Genomic DNA, 19,932 nt, shown 5'->3' with positions numbered 1-19,932 from the left:
AAGAACTACCGATACTTAACAATGCATATTGTAAGATGTGTGTTGTGGCCTATTCAGGGAGCCTGAAGTGGAGATGATGAAATAAACAATGGCTACTAAAGCCATGTACATTCCATAAATCACTAATTTGTACATGAAGAGATGCTGAATTAAATACAGTTAGACCGAATCCAATAAAAATATCTTTTTGCAATTTGCGATCACTGTGACTGATGTTCTAAAGCAAGTTTGTAAGATTTGGGAGGTAGCCAGGTAAAACTTTAGCTTCATGACTAGTTCAAATAAATGATTTCAACAAATCAGATTACAAAGCAATGCTTAAGCACTTAATGTAACAAGACTCTAGTACATACTATCAATAATTACAAACTAATTCCTATGCACGCTTTACACAGGTTTCCAAAGTCAACTATTTGGTTTCTCTGGCTTAAGTTAAAGCGGTAAAATGGTTTCTTTAACACATGATGTCTCTGACGCCCGAATCAACCCCGCAATCACTACAGGTGGGACAAGCTGGAAGGATGTTCCTCGGGATGCGTAGCAGAAAGAATACTGCACCTACGATGTGTTCCTATCTAAAAATAATCAACCCGAATGTCATAAAATTTCTAAGAGTTATGGGATTCAGAAAAACAAGTTAAACAATGTCAAAAGGAAGCCATGACCCTAATCCAGAAACTCGGGGGACATGTATACAGTTTTTCCAGCACCTAAATAGCACATTAAAAAATAAAATAAAATTGCTACAGAATTCTTAAGTTATATGCCCAAATGTAAGCAGACTTTTCTCTGGATCCTGACCAGAGCAAACCAATTTTGAGACAATCATAATAATATTAAAAAATTACCTTGCTAGTTTATTAGGTCTAATAAGGAGCATTTAAAATGTTCTCCTTATTAATTGAAGATGTGTACCTTTTTAATAAACAGTTTTATTTATTTTTTTAAAGATTTTATTTATTTATCTTTAGAGGAGAAGGGAAGAAGAGAGGGAGAGAAATATCAATGTATGGTTGCCTCTTGTGTGTCCCCTGCTGGGAACTGGCCTGCAACCCAGGCATGCGCCCTGACTAGGAATCGAACCACGATCCTTTGGTTCGCAGGCCCACACTCAATCCACTGAGCTACACCAGCCAGGGCCAGATGCGTACTTAGTTTTAAAAGAGAAAGACCAGCCCTGGCTGGTATGGTTCAGTTGGTTGGGTATCATCTGGCAAACCAAAAGGTCGAGGATTTGGTCCCAGTCAATGGCACATATGAGAGGCAACTGATCAATGTTTCTCTCCCTCTCTTTCTCCTGCCCTTTTTCTCTTTCTACACCCTCTCTCCCTTCCTCTCTCTCTAAAAGCAATGAAAAAATGCCCTCAGGTAAGGATAAAAAAGTAACACATTTAAAAAATCATATACATATTGCAACTCAGGTTTTTCAGTGACTTTGACTTCTAGAACTTCTCCTAGACACGTTTGAGGAGGAGGCCCCCCTCTCCCCACTACCAAACTCAGGAAATAATCACGGAAGTCATAAAATGCTAGTAGCAGTTTCCAATACAGCCACATTCTTCCTCTCCTGCCTTCCCCTGCACTTGTCACAGGACTAAGTGCTAACCTCAAACATTTTTAAACTTTGGGTCACCTTTGTTCTCAGCTTCCGCACCAATGTGGCAAATCACTCACTGCCAACCTCAGCTGTGTAAGTGAAGGCAGTGATTAGCAAAAAAACACAAGATGATGGGGAGGACTTGGAAATTCCATTTTATAGCTAAAGAAACTGAGGCTCAGAGACACTGAGGCGTGTTTGAGGTCACCTTACTAACCACTGACAGAGCCAAGCCAAGACCCCAAATCCTGGAAGTCTGTCTGTCCTAGAGGTCAACCCATCGGTGCGCTTCCACGTTGGGGTAGGGCATTGGGGGTGGGGTTCTCCCTCTTACCTTCCCGTGCTCCTTCCTCACGTGGGAAATGTAAACGTCTCTCTGCGTGAACAGGCGGTCACATTCCCAACATGTCCACCCAGGACTGGCCAGTTTCTTGGGCTCCATCGATTTCTTCACAGGGGATGGAGACTTCTTTTCCAATTTCTCTTTCCCGTTCATGGATCTGGTATCATCTTTGTTTTGATTTGCTGAATTTTGAGTTGTAGGCTTAATGCTCAAAGGCAAGTTTATGCCCAAGTTTGGAGGCCCTTCAATACTCTTCAACGTCCCATGCATAGACTGCGTCACAAAAACAAAAGAAATATCTATCACAGATCACACAACTAAAAGAGAGCACATGTGGACTCTTAATGTACAGGACAAACAAGACTTTGTATTCATTCAGAAGTATTTAATCGATGAAGAAGAAAACCTAAGCAAAATATATGCTTAAAAAAGAGATAAAGAAGTATTGTTTATATGTCAACTGAATATTCATCTCTAGTTCCAAATTATTCTTGAAAACTTGTTTGTGGCATGTTGAAACTCTTGAAAGAAAGACTTCTGTGCGGAATCCAGGTCTTTCCTGACACTCCAGTGGGACACAGTGGACCTTCTCTGTAACAGACCGTCTCTGGGGAAATCGCCGTACTTTCACATACTGGCAAAAGTGAAGACCCTCAGCTACTTTACAAATACCTGGTACCAAGAGGCTAAGAGCAAACCTTTCTCCCGGTCTTTACACTCTTGGGAGACTTGTAGCAGTCTGAGGTTTGGCTGGGGGTTCGGGGGGCCGGTAAGTGTAATCCCCCTGCACCCTATCTGCACCCATTCCTCTGACAGACAGCACCCAGACTTGTGAACTATATAAACAGACGAGACTCAAAAGGCCTTTTCAAACTGCTCAGCTGTTTATTCTCACTAACCTCAGCGGTGACCTTCAAGTTAAAATCTCAGGATTTCAAATTCCCCCGGGGGGGGGGGTAAAATGAATGCATTTGATTCTAAAGACCAGCCCACTTTGGTTTTTGCTTTGTTTGGGTTCTAGAAGCATGGAGTAAAAAACAAACAAAAAAACAAAGAAGCAAATTGCTCTGTGCCTCAATACACAATTTATCTTTGAATAGGGCCTCCTTTCATTAGCACTAGCCTGCGTTCCTGAGCCGGCAGAAAGACAGGACGTCATGCCCGTTTCCTGCATTAGCACATGCAGGCCTCCGGGGCCCCAGTGGAGCTGAGTCAAGACCAGGCTCCACCGGCCTCCCTGAGCGTCAGAGTGAGAGGCTGGCCCTTCCGCGTACTCTCCAGCCTACGTTCTCAGTTCTCAAGGCAAGGTCTTCTCTCAACAGTACCGAGAAGGAGCCAAGCTTCTCCTATACTGTCTTACCCCAGAAGGGAAATGGGGCCTCTGGCATCATCTCAGGAGTCTCCATTACAGCTCCACCTTCTAAACAGGGCCCGAGCTGCACATCCCATGCTCCTTTGCAAAGAGAAATCGGGTGTGATTTCTGACAGCAAAACTCTGGGCTTTGGCCTCTTTCTGCCATGCAGGGCAGCGGCTTCCGGCTTTTTTCAAAACACAAGCCACATTTTTACATTGTCAACTATTTAAATCCCCCCCGCAAAATAAACCTAAACCCCAAATCTTCTACTAAGCTTTCAATAAGTTTCTAGGCAAATACATTTTTACTAACTAAAAAGGTGATGACAGAATAAAGCATTCCTTTATCAATAGCTTATCATGCCACAGAAATTACAGAAAAGCAGCAAAAAAAATTCTGCAGTAATGAGAGAGCAACAGAATGTGTTCTAGAGAGAGAATTTCTAACTTGCACTTATTATTTTCCCATTATAAATAAAAATAAGATTGTTCACTTAAAAAGTCTTCTGAATAACAACAGAAACACAATTTAATCCTCTCTGGGGTGATTTTCCTTCGCTTCGGTAACAGTGACTTGAATGATGGCACCGTGGAAGTTTCCTCGTCAAAGCCTGCGTGAAGGGCAGGGCCTATAGTGAGAAAAGCTGTGTTTGCTGGAGCTCAGTGATAACTGGGTCAGATTGGCCAACAGACACCTGCCTTTCAGTACAGGTGTCTGTGGAGAAACGCTGTCCCTGTGTTCCATCCTCTTCCTTCCTTCCTCCGACAAACCGAACAGCTCAGGTACTGGGCAAATGTAAAGAAACTCAAAAGAGCTAAGTACATATCTTAGAAATAACAACAGGGTGCCCCCTAACACTTGACCTTCACTCTTCCCCATATCAAACACAGGCAGGATCGTATTTGGAATGCACAGAATATACTTAAAATGAGACTGTGAGTCTGCATTCCCACTGGTTTTGTGCCATGACCCACAGAGATTTGGATGAAAAAAACAATCCTTTCCTCCTTGTGGCCACAAGATTTTACCACGCCTCTCCAGTCTCTATTTCCCGGGACCTTGTATTCCTCCTTCACTGTTAACACAAGGAAGACCCTAACCACAAGGTCGAGGACCCACTTCCAGATAGAGAGAGGAGTTCCAGAAAGCAAATACCTTCCTTAGAAGCCTCTCAAGGAGTGACTTTTCTTCTTGATTCCCCTGCCCCATCTAAGTGTATTACAGTATTTGGGTCTAATTCCAACGTCCCTTCATTTTTATTAGCAGTTTTTAATTTTTCCTGATCCTTCACTATTTGTTGTCAAGATAGTTTTATAATTTTGGCAAAAACCTTTAGACTATCTTAAGAGGACTGCATCAGACTTAGTGAGAAGGATGCACCGTACCACCCATGCACCTGATTGGCGCTAGAACGTCACGTCGCCACGACCTTCGGCCTCTACTGTGCAGACTCCAAGACATGACGTCCTTTGCAACTGGCGATTATGCCGTGCGAGCTCACAGACACCCAACACAGGAAATTTCAAGGATTACCAGGCCATTCATTTAACTACGGTGAGAGCAGGCTGAATACTTCAGACCTGGTTTGCTCTTTAAACTGACCTTTCGGTATACTGCATTGGAACAGAGGTGTAAACTAAGGGGAAAAGACTGAAATTATGACAACACTGGATCCGCTGTTTCTCTTTTTAAAAAGTCAAATCACTTTCATCTCTTGAGAGCAAATGGATATTCTCTCATCACGGGGGAATAAAACTGCTTAACCTATCACAGTGCACAGCTAAGAGGCTAGGATTAAGCTCAGCCCTCGGCGGGCTTCCAAGGCTGGGAAGAGAGTTCAGTGTCCCCTCTGGGGGCCGGACATTTACTCCTTTCGTTAAATGAACGCCCCCCAGGTGCCCAACACTGCTATGTCCTGGACGGACCGTTCCTAGTCAGTGGGCACGCTGATTAAGGAGAAAAAAAAAAAAAAACCAGAACAGTAAAGGGCATCAATTACCATGCAAACGGAACTGCTCCATCTCAAGGGAAATACCTTTATTTTTCTAAGTAATCCAATATGTATACAAATTAGACACTTTGTCAGAGTCTCTCCTTCTAAACCCTACACAAACCCAGGTTTCAAAAAAAAAAAAGTCAACTTCAGCCCAGACCAGTGTGGCTCGGAGGATTGAGTGTCATCCTGAAAAATGAACGGCCACTGGTTCCATGCTGGTCAGGGCACATGCCTGGACTGCGGGCCAGGTCCCTAGTCGGGGGGGCATGTGAGAGACAATCGATCGAGCTTTCTCTCACACATCAATGTTTCTCTCCCTTTCTCCCTCCCTTCCCTCTCTCTAAAAATAAATAAATAAAATGTTTAAAAAAAAAGGAGTAACCGTCACAGTCATCATTTTCACCTGCAGAAGAAAAGAACCCTAATACCTTCATTAGGCTTTTCAAGTCAGCGCACGGGTGTGCCGCTGTGTGTCTGTTGTGCCTCGTGTGGAGATCGGGACTCGGGAATAAAAGGCATCCCTCAGTCAAGCACCCGGATGACAGCACCCAGCTATAACCTGCTCATTCCCCACGACCAGCATCCATGCCCTCCCTCCACAGTCCCCATGGCTCATCGAACCTGCTGCTCGGCCACGACTGGCGACCAGTGCATGGGTCTGGGATTCATGGAAAAGGACAGAGAGAGAGGCGCACACACCTTGATGTGGTCCATCATGAGTTGCTTCTGCGCATACAAAAGAGAACAGTCTGGGCACTTGAAAACAGACACCTTCTGGTTTTCGATGTGTTGGTCAAAGTGGCGATACAACAGGGTTTGCAGGGTAAATACGGTGTCGCACATGGAACACTTATAGATTATTCTAAAACAGAGAAGTGCATGGACACGTCAGTCAGCCCTCGCGGCTCCCGCCAAAGGCACTTTCATCTCAGCTCAGGAATTCCGGAGGCAGCAGCAGCAAGCGCGCGCGCGCGCGCGCGCGCGCGCACACACACACACACACACACACACACACACACNACACCTTCTGGTTTTCGATGTGTTGGTCAAAGTGGCGATACAACAGGGTTTGCAGGGTAAATACGGTGTCGCACATGGAACACTTATAGATTATTCTAAAACAGAGAAGTGCATGGACACGTCAGTCAGCCCTCGCGGCTCCCGCCAAAGGCACTTTCATCTCAGCTCAGGAATTCCGGAGGCAGCAGCAGCAAGCGCGCGTGCGCGCACACACACACACATACACACACACACACACACACACACACACACAGAGTAAGGAGAACAAAACAGTTGAGCTTTAAAATAAACTTCTGAAGGCATCACTCAAGTGCAGATGCATCTTAACATTCTGGCGTAGAAAGAATGAGGCGTATTTCATTAGATGTCTAAATTAAGGACCATTTTATGACTCAGAGATAAACAAGTGATGTTTTTATAAGGTCTTTACTTGTTAGTTACTTTAACACCCAACAAAGCACCCTGGATGCTTTCTTTTTTAGATTTTTTGTTGTTGTTGTTGTTGTTGCTTTTTTTAAGATCAGACAGGGAACACGGCTCCACGGGTGGTATCCTAACCTGAAAAAGGTTTTGATGAACTAATGAGCAGGCCTGCTTCACCCCAGGGAACTGCACAACCTCTCACTCGTTGCAAGTCTCCTTTTAGACTTAGTAGCAATTTTACACTTGAAAGTCAACATTCTGTTCTTAACCCAGAAAGCCCCACAAACAAGAAAAATCCACACTTCAACACCTGAAGGCTCAATGCACTTTCACTGGCTTAAACACTCACCGTCCACAACAAACCACTTCCATGCCTAAAATGTACTACCTACCAAGCAGCCTTCTTAAGTTACTCCTGCAGATTCAACCTTTGAAACATGCCCCATTCCGTCCATCCACAACCTCCCGTGGACACTCAGTCCAGAGTCATCTGGAGCAGTGGATGTTCTTCCTGGTGGCAACCTTCGCCCCCAGCGAATTGGAGGGGCCCTTTGCGAACACACCTGCCCATGGCAGGTCAGTCCTCCTTCAACCATCCCAGGTTGTCCCAGCCCTTAAGGGGGGAACCTAGAAGACCTGTGTCTCCTTGGAGGAGTGATGAGAATTGGCACAAAGCAACCTAGGGAGCAACTAGGAAAATGTCAGAGAAAGAATGACAGAAGATGAAAGTCAGAGACACAAAAGGCGACGCGGAGGTTCCATCCGGTACCTCAGCAGCGACGCTCAAGACAGGAATGCCTCTCAGAGCCACTCGCTTACCTCGCGGGGTCTTTTCAAGAGAGCGATTCTCAGGTACCTTCACACCTCGCTTTGTATCTCTCTGTCCAGAAATGCCTAGTGTAACTGTTTTCTTTTCTGCCCCAGAAGATTTATCAAGTTAATCAGACTGAGTGACACGCGTTTTTACAAGGTCGTGACGTGTTATTTCAGCACAGAGCATGAGCACCCTTGGTGGGGGTGGGGACAGTGTTTCAGGTCACACTCCCAAGTCCTCACGAGCTTCACCAGCTGTGACAAAGACGTTCGCTTCCTCACCGTGTGAAACGGCTGCACTTTTTAACCAGCCCAGGAACATAAGTAGTTAAATAACAGCAACTGTGTGAAAAACGTCATTACGTTGCAGATATATCCCAAGGACATGGAAAGACTTTAATGGAAATCAAAACAACCAGTAACGAGACCGTATGTATGACGTCACATTTTTTAAAGGAGCACAGAAATGACACAGATGGCATGTACCTGTCGTCACCTCTGCAGGGGGATAACGTATGGATTCCCTTTATTGTTTTGCTTGTCTAGGTATTCTGATTTTTCCCTATCATTAGCACAGAGCAATAAGGGGAAAAACAGCCTGAAGAAAAGAAGTAAGATTTACTAGGGAGGCTAAGAACTTTCTCAGAATTCTATTCTTACTTTTTCAGAAATAACTATGTCATGAAAACACACAGCCCGGCTCACTTTATTCCTGCTACATTCCTCTGGAGCGGGGTTTTGTTTGGTTTGATTTGTTGCCTTGTAGAACTTAATAGCAAAGAACAGTATAAAACAGCACAGAATGTATTCACTTGGGCACGTTTCGGAGGAACAGGTTGCTGGTGTTACATCCGAATTCTGCCCCACAGGCGGCTCAAAGGGGGAAATGGTGGTGCCAAGTGCACTAGATGATGGAGGTCCGGGATGGCAGCATGACAAGGACAGGCAGGCACAGGCACAGCGTGTCCCCAGTGGGGTGCAAGGAGAAGAGTCGAGGGTGGCCCTCCGAATGACAGGCTGGCATCCCTGGCTGGGCGGCTAAGGACAGGAGAGGAAGAGAGACTGGGCAGCTGTCCCTGGTGGAAGAGCACTGACGAGACAGGATGATTCAATGTAAACCGGGCTCCCGGATAGAATTTTGTTCCAGAAATTTCTAAAAAGAAAACCAACGAAGAAATATCCGTGGGCTCTATGAGTTGATTGGACAGGAACATGACGAATCCCGACTCGTGACTGGGATGGCAAGTGTCCTCACGGGAACACAGCAGAAAACCCTGACCTATTCACGTCTGGGCACCCAGGGTTCCCCACTAGGAGAACGACAGCTGCTGACAATGGGGGGATCTAGGCGAGGGGATGCAGGAGGGCTCAGGAGGGTTCTTCCTACGTTTGTGCAGGATGGAAGCAATTAAACGATAAAAGCTGGCGCTGAAGTTAAGGCAAAGCCCAAACGAAGGCATGTGACCCTCACAGACATGAACAGAACACAAAGAGGGAGCCAACACAATGGAAGAACTGCAGCAGCATGCCCAGTGGGGGCGGGGGGGGGGCGGTGACACTGAGACCCATGTGCACAGAGTCTGACAAGGCGCAGCGTGGTGAGGAGACAGTGAGAACTCGGTGTGCTAGGTTCCTGGGGGTGTGGCAATGGCAAACCTACAGGTGTGACTTAGTCCTAGACGTGACAGGATTCAGTGAGTGAGAGCAACTAGCCCACAGCCACGGGGGAAGCAGGGGCATGGGCGGGAAGGGCAAGAAAAGAAAGGGAACGCTAGAACCAAACACCCACACTCAGCTCCAACTTGTAGCAACCAGAACTCTCCAGGAAAGAGCTACACCCGAAATGGATGTGAGAACGAGTGGAGAAAGGGTCCTGAGCTCCGCATTCACAACCACAAAACTCCTGCAGCTCAGACTGAACCCAGCTGGGTACACAGCACCGTCTCGAGCACCACCCTGCCCCCACGCCTCAGCCGGCACTTCGCAGAGGGACAGGTACCACAACTCGGATTAAGGAACAGGCTCGGTGGGGTGGAAACCACAGTGACCCCGCAGCCACCGGCTCACGTGCAGCTTCAGCCAGCTCCCAAGCCCTCTACCCTGCCACCACTGCCATGTCCCACATTTTATTCCTTAGGAACGTGTTTAAAAACTCCGTCTCTCTTACCCAGTTCTAAACTCTAGAGTTTTCATTTATCCACTCAGATACATTTAGAGCTGGCAAGTGAAAGGAAGGCCCAAAGCAGCAAAAGAAACTGCTGTTCGTCCGGTGTCAAGGTAAATACAGAGCTGAACAGACACAAAACCAGATCACCGTAGAAGCCTGTAGTGGTTGTTGAGAATGATCTCAAACCACCCAGAGGAGGCTACAGCTAGTCAAAGTTTCCTTTTCCCCAGCAGAGGAGCATGCCTGGCCTTACCCTGGACCACAACCCCTGGAATGACACCTGGTGACCACAGATCAACATCTGCTAAAAATCTGCTATCGTGCTTTTCAAAGGGGGGGAGGGGGTTGCTGGGCTTTAGGGGAAGATTTTTTCAGGCTGCCCTGTGTTCTCTAAATAAAATAGGGATGGGGGAGGGGTTCTGTATTTATCTTTAAAAATTAATGAAAATAATTTGCATAGTTGACTCATTTGCATAAAGCCACCTGCTAACCAAATTCCGCCAGATTTCAATGCCCCAAGTCCCACTGGAGTGGGCTACTGACTTGTTTCAGGCTAACATAAACAGAACAGAGATGGACTTAATGTCAAAGAGAGGCTTTGGGGTCCCATGTAGCCCCACTGGCCCTCCAGCATGGCACAGGAAGGAGGGTGTACAGGAGCCTGAACCAGGGAGAGTGCCAGGGAAGAGTCCTGAAAGCACACTGCAGTACAGGCGTGACAATGACAGAGCCCACGGAGCAGCACAGGTGGCCACAGCCCGCCTGTGGGCGGGGCCTCCAGCGAGCCAGGAGCTGGGCATCCTCCCAAACAAGTCTGGTAACTTAGCGTTCACTGGTTTGGGAGCTTTGCCGCATCTTCGAATCTGTTTCGGCTTTAGACTTAAAACCCAGCAACCGATGCCCATCTTCAAGCTTGGCACTTATTAAAGAACCATGTAGGAAAAAAACATGGTATAAAAAAAGTACTAGAATTATGTTCTCCTACACATTCCTCAAAGTGTTAAAATCATTTGCTGCCCTGTATCTCCAAATAACTAGTGCTCCAGACTTCACAGACATTTCAGCGAGTACATTTTTAAAATCTGAATAAAGAACCAAATCAAATTTACTCACTGGAGGGAAAGGACTACATTAGTGTCCAGAGGCCTTACTACCACGAACACTGAAAATTCACTAAAATTCACTAACGTCCACCTTCAGAACTAACGCGCCGAATTGGGTATGGATTCCCTACACTGTTGTTTGTCGCATTTGAGCATCTACAGAAATCAGAGTGAAGACCCTATTAGAATAAAATTCCATACTATCATAGTATTTAGGAAACAGAATCACTTCTGCATAGCTTCTCCTGAAAATGTGCAGTTGTGGGCAAAAGCACCACAGATATGAGGTGACCAAACCAGCCTCACAGAATCCTCAAATTCCACGTTGCCATAAATGCTACAGAATAAAAGGAACACAACCTCGAGCATCTCACCCGTGTCCTGCCCGTATCTCCTTGAGGGGCAGGGAACTGTGGGGAGGAGCTGCCATTACAGGGCCCCTCACGCTCTGGACACAGGGCTACGTGCAGGGTAGGCGTTCCAAACACGTCACCTGGGTATCGTCACTCAAACCCTGGGACATAAGCACCGCCCTCACTTGACAGAAGGAAACACAGAGACTGAGACAGGGTGAGTGGCAGCCCACGTCCACAGCCGGTGGGTGGGCAGTGGGATTCGGACTCCGGTGCCCACGCTCCCTCCTGTGCTCAGCCGCCTCTACTGCGGGCAGGCAGCCTATAATCACTGGCTGGAGGCCCACTTCATTACGAAAGACACAAAAAAGCAAAAGTTGACAAGATGAAGAGCGAGATTAAGGCAAAAATAAAATTTCTGTACTAATCAAGGACATATACTGGCAATGAAATTAAATTCAGTAACCAGCATCTTTAGTCGACTTCATCTTACAAATGTTACTACAGAAAGTGTATACTGTAAGAAACTATGGAAAAATGGAAGAATGACAGGTTTTTATCATTTTCCTAGAACTTGTGAAAATCATCTTAAGAACAAAACTAATCAATATTCATCTGCTCACTAAAACCTGGCTGGCAAGAGCATAAAAATAAAAAGGGACACTTTTGGACAAAGGTGTCCCTTGGAGAGGACAAAAGGTTCTGGGAGCTATGAGCTGTGCCTCATCGAGCAGCAGAATCGGCCTGGTGGCACCCTTGTCCCTGCCTTAAGTGTGATCCCCCAGAACTCCTACCTCCTCGGAAGCACTCACACAGTAGCGGGGCAGCGGTCAAAGGCGCACGACTTACTTTGGCTCTCCTATCTTGATGCCCGGATGTTGTGTGTAGGCATGGGAGTGTGTGCTTGGGGCAGACTTAAACGCCATTGGACAAATAGGGCACTTGTAGAAGACTTCACAGTGAGAACCTTGAATGTGAGACTTCAGGGCGGCCACATCAGAGTACACAACATTGCAATGTACACATCTGTTAGGAAGATAAACACAGAGTCGTTAGCACGAGACCATTCAACATGTGTAGCTTAACTGCGTAAAAACTGGGTAAAATGAACACATTATAATAGCCCCTCTGGGTTGTTAATAGCTTCCTGGAAGTAGGTTTCATTTTTTCCTAATGAGAGCAGACCATAATATTTTTTATATATGTAAGAAGGAAGATCATGAAGAAGAAACATACACCTCAAATGGCCTGCCTTTTGAGCATCTTTAAAGTGTTTGGGATTGGATGTCCAGACTCCCGACTGTGGCAAGACCAATGGGTCATGGGGGCCATCATCAAGGCCATGAACACAGCAAGACTGGATGACTCCCGGTTTTGGAGAAGACTCTCCTATGTGCCACATTCGGACACTAGGACCCTGTGTTTCCTTCCCAGCCCCCTACCCAAACAGTATTTCCAATAAAAGAGAGCTTCCCTACCTAACCCTCATGCCACCCACAGAGGGGGGCACAGAGGAACAAGTGGGCATTGGCTCTCAAGCCAAGGCCACTTATTCCTGGCTCACACTGGTGTGGCTAATGCATCTGGAGGTTCTGGGGGCCCATCAGGTCAAGGTCAACCACCTAGACTGTATGTCCCCTAAAATATACATTGAAGTCCACTCTGATTTGTTTAAGGAACGACATGAAGAATAACCTTCTGAAAAATCAACATCTCTAAATGAATCACCTGTCTAGCTAATAAGCCACCTTCGTTCCTCATTCAAATCTAGCCTTACAGAAACAAACTTCAAAATTTGGATACATTCCCCCACCCCGACCTCATCATTAACACAAGGACCATCAGCAACACTGAAGAGTGCGTGTGACCCTTGGAGGACCTAACTGCCCTTCCTGGTTTACGCCTGGCTATGTGAACAGGAACGTCGACTTGAGGAATGAGGACCGCAGACAGGGCCACCTTCTAGAAGGCAGTGCTCAGAGACTTCCGGATTAATCTAAGGTGCTTCTACCCTTAGATCCCCCTTTTGAATTCACAGAGATGCTCCCAGAGTCTCCGAGGATTGGCGTGCTCAGAACGACACGTGTACTATAAAGTACGCCTCGTGAAGCTTCGCAAGCATTTTATAAAAATCGCTATTAAGGCACTAGCATTTTAAATGACTTAAAGCACAATGTTCAGCAGTGTCCACACTAAGATCACTCATTAAAAACAGAATAATTAAGAAAAGCTCCCTGCCACCCCATCCTATCTACTTCTGTTTTAGGCAACAGAGCCACACCAGCACACGGAAGCTATTTTGGGTTAACCTGAACCTGTACTCTCTTGAACGGGTTATTATTGATCGTCTCTGGGCAGGTTGCTCATGTGTTAAACGAGATTTTTTTTGTTTTAGTCCTTCCCAACCCTGGAAGCCTGTGATTCCTATGAAAGAAAAAGATTACATAAAACAAAAATAGATGGGTTACTAATGAAATAGAAGGATCCTCGTGAGTCATCAACAAAAGGTTTTTCCCATCAAGGCTAGAAGGGTAGCGTTCAAAGGGCAAAAGACCAAGGAAGGGGCGAAAGGGACAAAGCGCTCACTCTCTGAAGTCACCTGGAGGGAGAGAAAGAGTTAATGCTCAAGAAAATAAACTGGACATTAAAGAATCTACAGCGAATGAAGGAGGTAGCTGAGGTTTGGTCCAGTAAGCATCAAGGAGGCCAAAGGAAATCCCTCTTTAATGTAAGGAAAGAAAGAAGGGAATTGAGAAAGAACTAAGGAAAGAGAAAGTTGTAAAATACCTGCCTGAAGGGGAAAGAAGTTTCAAGGGCAACAAGAGGCTGATAGTGAATGTACGTTAAGACTGAAAGAAATCAGCCCTGGCTGGTGTAGCTCAGTGGATTGAGCACAGGCCTGTGAAGCAAAAGGTTGCCGGTTTGATTCCCAGCCCGGGCACCTTCCTGGGTTGCAGGCCAGTTCCCAGCAGGGGACACATGAGAGGCAACCACGCATTGATGTTTCTCTTCCACTCTTTCTCCTTGCCTTCCCCTCTCTCTAAAAATAAATAAATAAAATATTTTTTAAAAAAGACTGAGAAAAATCAGAGTTTGAAGGGTTACACAGCTTTCTAATGTTACTAAAAATCAGTCTATTCCCATTTAATACACCTGAAATCCTTTATGTTCTCGGTCTTGATCAAGTTTCTCCTCAATGTAAAAACTGTGTACAGTACAGAACCCTAGAATTCCCCTTTCTAGACTGAGAGCCAATAGGTGGAGAACCAGGAAAACTCAGAGAAATATTTGACTTTTACCACATCAACCATTAGCTAGAAGTGACCCCCTCCTCAATATGTGGGAGACTTAATAAGATCAAGAAGAGAGAAAATGAGGCACACTGAATCAAAAAGAGCCAAAGTAAAACATGCAAGCCGTTAGAGAGACTCTTGTGTCTCAAAAACAATAAAAAAAACAAAAACAAAAAAAATTAGAGAGCAAAAAGACAGGGGAAATATACAACACCAAGGGGTTTCTAAGTTCCAGCCAAATATTAGACTGGATAATTATTTAAGACAGTAGGGGGAAAAAAAACTACAGTCAAATTATTTTCTATCATCTAGAAAGGTAAACATGAACTTAACTTCAGAATATACAAACATATACTATTTTTACAGCTATGATAAGCCTTGTGTCTAGGGGGGAAAATCTACACTAAACACAAAAATTCTAGGTAAAATTCAAGGCCCCAAATTTAGGCAACTGTGTGAACTGGTGAACAAGAAAAAAGAAAAAACAGCAGCAAAGAACTGCAGAGTCTTTGTTTCAACCTGGGAAAGACACCAGGAATAGCTCAAATTATAGATGTCTCGCTTCCTGCAGTTGTTCCAAGCTAAGTTTACTTTCAACATATTAGGAAAATAAACTTAGCATCTGAAGAACGTTTGGCATCTGTTAAGAGTGCCCAGAAAACGCCACAGGACTGCTTTCCACCAGTATCAAACAAAGAACCCAGTAAAGAAAGCTTCTAAGCGTGGGCTAAGAACCACTGCGACACTGTGTACAGCTTCCGCGGAGGCAAAGGCACCTCCAGTGCGTACCTCCCCTTCTGAGCTCCCAGCAGGCATGCGTTTTGATGATCCTGTTCTACTCCCTAACATCCCAGCAGGGATGGGGGCAAGCATCCCACCGATTCACAGACAGGGCACCATGGTGCTAGGGAGAACACGTGAAGTGCCGTAAAATTAGTAGCAGGACTGGTACCCAAAACTCTGGTTTCTTAAACTTCCAAACCCAAGGTTTTCTACTTGGATAGATCCCAATCCATTAAACGTTTGTGCATCACAGGCCTGGAGGCATGAGATGAAAATAGGAAAAAAGTCTCTCTCAATGTTGGAAAATGGGCAGAGTCGCCTAGAGACTGGTGATGCATTCACCTCAATGTAACTGAAATAAAACTGTCAAATCTCACCAACTGGACTTTCCTTTCATAAAACATTGTAACTGTATATTATAGCTTAAAAAAAATCACTGCATATTAAGTCTAACATGAAAGATACCAGGCAACCAAACACTTAAGTTCAAGATAAAACACAATACAGTAATACCTCTATTAACAAAGATACCATGTATCAATGACAGGTTTTCTTGGTGGGCCCTTCACTGGATCAAAATAGAAAAGATACAGGAATGCATTTCAGAGGGCCACAGAGTGGAGAGTCAAGGTCAGGCACATCATCAATCGCTATTAGCCAAACTAACATTAGATTTGACAGATGTTGTAAAAGACACATCTGAGCATCTTTGAGGACAGTGAAAGGGGTCACAGCCAAGGTGTGTGAAGAGAGGGAGGGGCCTGGGCACAGGTAATGGAGAGGAAGGAATCGAGGAAGGACACGGACACCTGGGGTGGAAGGCTCTTCCACAAAGAGCAGTGTTAGGAAAGAACCTTCACTCAATCCGTTATTGCTCCAAAATAAAAGGAAGGAACCGCTGCACCCTCTCTGGTTTAGGGGAGAAGAAGGGTTCGGAGGCACAGACATGCACGGTGTTCTTGCAGGGGTTAAAAGGCAGAGGAAGACAATAGAAGTAGGCTAGAAAGGGTGCAGAAAAGAGGCCTGAACAGCCGATCTATGCCAAACCTTGCCACGTGCACACTTCTGCCTGGAAGGAGGGGCTCCCTTTACCCCCAGGTTCATGGGGATCAGAGGGCCGAGAACACGTGAAAGGAACCAAACAGATCACCTCCACCACAAACGAGCCCAGTTCCCAGACGATGTTAATCGGGGTGGCACCATCCGACCCGGACCACCAGATGCACAGACCACTCGAAATGCTGTGCAGTTATTAAGTGAGCGAGCTTTATTTGCACGTTACGCGAGCGATATACTGACCGATAACCAACTCTCCGCGTGTAGTGCAGACAGTTCTTGGTGACGTGGGTCTGGAAGTGCACCGACCTGCAGATGGCCCCGCACTCGGGGCAGGTGTAGGGAGATTTGTGCTGATGGATTCTCTGGTGGGATGCATAGCTGCACTGGTTGGGAAGCAGCATCTGGCAGACAGTGCAAGTCTTCTAGACAAACCAAAGGGGGAGACAGGGTTGGTCCTACGAAGTATTTTCTCACACGCAAAGAAGCTTGGTTACACCTCAAAATCATTACACAGCAGTTATGTCAAATACGATGATAACTGATTCTAAGCCCAAGGAAAAAGCAAAATTGAAAGTTGCATGTTCAATGGAAAAATCCCTTACCCTGTAAAATAAAAATAATGCGTACTAAGTTAGTACAGGCTCATCCCCAAAGTATGGAGAGAATGTCAGCTTTAGGTAGAGGTCCAATTTTGTTACCTTGGCATTTTGTTCAATGTAAAGGAGCAGTATCACACAGGTACTCTTGCAAATTATGCAAGCAAATAGACATCCATGTACAAATACAAGTTTATGGGCATCTATGCTGACTGTAGTCACATTCCCACAACTCAAGAAACTTTCTTTGAAATAATAAAAAAATTAGCTGGAGTCCAGTCCAGTTTCAATGTTTTTTAAGTCCCTCCAGTTGCTCAAAATCAGAGAGACAGGGAAGCAAAAGAATGGCCACAGCAACCAGTTGCTCTTTTTTGCACATTCATTTAATTTTTAAATGGATGAACTGGGTATTACCTGATTTATAATTAAAACCAAGGAAGTCAAGTTCAGGTACATAAATTTAGATAGTAAACTGAAACCTCATATAAAGCTTAAAATCTAGTCATATATAAAAATAAAACTAGGACTGAGATCCTCTTTGGAGAAGGCCCTACATTATTCACTGGCCGGGAAAAACTGAAACACACTGTTTTCATCCCTTAGATGAAAGCACTAAACACGGCATATTTTTAAAACTAAAAGTAAACATGAATGGAGGACTTACTGCTTCCATTCCAAAAATAATTCTAACATGCTGTAAGTAAAATGTGCTTGAATACTATTTGGATATTCATGCAGTAAACGTCTACTCTTTTCTTCTAAAATGTCCAATCTGCATTAAAGTCGGTTTTCTCAAAAGCCTCAAAATATAGACTCTAAGATTTAAAATGATCTTTCATGTTGATGATGGAATTATGACATTTTTAAAAGTTTTTTTTTCTTTTACCTTTTGCATTAAGCCCCAAAATTAAGGGTTAAACTTCTGAGCGACTCAGACTAAGAAAAATCAGAAACTCACTTGAAAGTTCTTTTGTTTTTCTCCTGAAAGAACTAAAGTACAAATTTTATCCCATAAAATGTTTATTATAATCACAGAATAAGAACAGTACAGGCAGCTTTGATGAGGTTATTTAGCATCATTAAAAAAAAATAGCATTCCTTTTCTAGTAACAATATTCCAAAGGTTAAAACAAGCCACAACAAAGAAAACCAATCAACAGATTTATTAATTAATTATAAGACCCTGCTGGCATCTACCTTATCACAAGTAATCATTTGTTTCTCTGAACTAATCTTCTACTTTCACAGTCATTAATCCCAGGCAGTGAATTATAATTATAATAACTGAATTTCCACAAGCACCATAGAATGTCTTGCACTCACTTAGGAGTAAAATCAATATATTCTATACTACAGTGAAGACAAATTTTATTTAGAGAGATAGCGACCCCATTCCACCATAAGCCAAGTGATGAACTAAAGCACTCCAGATAAACACATTTAAATACAACATCTCGTTTCATTCTCAACATAATCTCGGAAGTAGAGAATGTTACGTGCGTTTTACACATGAGGAAATCAGGCTTGGAGAAGTGAAGACAGGACCACGGCTCCACAGTTAGTGGCATTAAGAACCAGGATCTGAACTGGACTGTGACTGCATCCAAGGCCTGGGACGGAGTGCTCGTCAGAGGGGCGTCGAGGGGGGTCACCAGGAATGAACAGACCACAATACACAGGAGAGAAACGATTCGCAAATACACCTGAGTGCCTGCGATGGCCAACACGTTAGGGTCACGGGTGACCCGCTCTCTCCACAGCTGCGTCTCTCTAAAGCGAGGCGGTTCCACCATTTTTTAAAAGGGACAAACGACAACAAAAAGGGGGGTATCCGCAAAGGAGACAAAGCACGTGTTCCATATGAGAAAACTCTTTACATGATCTGTCATCAAGATATAGATATAGATACTTCACAATACAAATACAATTCACAATGAATTGCTTAAATGTTCTCTAATAGACATTTTTACGTTTATGACACATATGTAACTACATAAATAGCTATGAATGTGCTGCTGGGTTTGAAAAGGCTTTGTTTCTAGCAAGTTAACAATAAAGCATCAATATGACTCAATTCCAAATGGGTTTTATAAATTATTCAGTGTTCTTTAGGACAAAAATCTGTGACTGCAAAGGCTGAACAATGTTTTTTGAGAGGAACAGGGTGGCCTACACACCCACATTTCAATGCCAACCTCTCTCCTACCAGTTCTTGGAGAGGGGAGTGTTCCCCTCATGATGGGCTGTGTGGCGGGGTGGTCCCCCAGCCCCCATGGGGCTGGCTCTGTGACAGCTGGTGGCCGCCAGGACCCCCGGCCCCGGCCCCAGACACTGACTGGCTACAGGAACGGGCTCACTCCACCTCCACCGGCTGAGGCTCCCCACCCACCTCAGAGGCAGAAGTTCCAGGAGAAAGTTTGGGCACAAGTACAGAGACAACAACCCCCACAACAGAAATGGGGGAATTCAGTCACCGGGGAATCGGGCCGCCTGAAGACCTGATGGGGTTCAGTTCATGTACCTACAGAGGCGGAGATCTCCGCACACCCCGCACCTACTCCTCCACGGCCGTCTTTGTGCGCCTGCTTCCACTCCTGGTGCCCACTCTGTTCCGAGGAGAGAGCACGCTGTGGGGGTGGGAGGCACCCCTCCTCCACGCCTGGCGGACACCCAGTGTTAAACTCACGTGAGCACGGCTGGCCTAGCTGCCTGTCCTCGTCCCTGCACCTGTTTTGGGTGACGTTGTCCTCCCTGCTCCTGAGAGGGCAGGGACGCATGGGCGGGCACCCCATTAGCTTCTCTGGGATCCTTGGCATTTGTGGCCAGAACACACGGTCTCTGGATTTGGGGGGCGTATTTGAGTAGAGGTACAGGCCGGGGTTTCTGGGGTCTAAAGGAACCTGACTTTTCTTCCTTTTTTTTTGAAGTCTCAGAAACTACCACGTATCTCCAAACTCGAACTCTCTACAAGCTGAGGCTATTTACAAAAGGAGAAAACAATTCAGCAGAACAGTGCCTGCCTTTTGAACAG

The 19,932-nt window shown here is 45.2% G+C and overlaps 1 protein-coding gene across 10 annotated transcripts in view; it reads right to left on the bottom strand.

Annotated features, from left to right (window-relative positions):
* Window positions 1-19,932, bottom strand: part of ZNF532 (zinc finger protein 532) — a 96,544-nt gene that overhangs the window by 21,345 nt on the left and 55,267 nt on the right. For 9 of the 10 annotated variants that reach the window (XM_037035072.1, XM_037035109.1, XM_037035100.1 and 6 more), the window contains 5 exons: window positions 16,546-16,727; window positions 12,020-12,196; window positions 6,316-6,406; window positions 5,991-6,062; window positions 1,932-2,213 (listed from right to left, as the gene is read on the bottom strand). In XM_037035072.1, coding sequence (XP_036890967.1) covers window positions 1,932-2,213; window positions 5,991-6,062; window positions 6,316-6,406; window positions 12,020-12,196; window positions 16,546-16,727 — 804 coding nt within the window. Of the gene's footprint in view, window positions 1-1,931; window positions 2,214-5,990; window positions 6,154-6,315; window positions 6,407-12,019; window positions 12,197-16,545; window positions 16,728-19,932 lie in introns of all 10 variants that reach the window. The other variant, XM_037035139.1, reaches the window with a different exon arrangement.

This window comes from Sturnira hondurensis, unplaced genomic scaffold (genome assembly GCF_014824575.4).
Source record: "Sturnira hondurensis isolate 20B ecotype Veracruz unplaced genomic scaffold, ASM1482457v3 Scaffold0001872, whole genome shotgun sequence".
Taxonomy (NCBI): Eukaryota; Metazoa; Chordata; class Mammalia; order Chiroptera; family Phyllostomidae; genus Sturnira; species Sturnira hondurensis.
The sequence above is the reverse complement of the archived record's forward strand: the minus strand, read 5'-3'. Positions and strand labels throughout refer to the sequence as shown.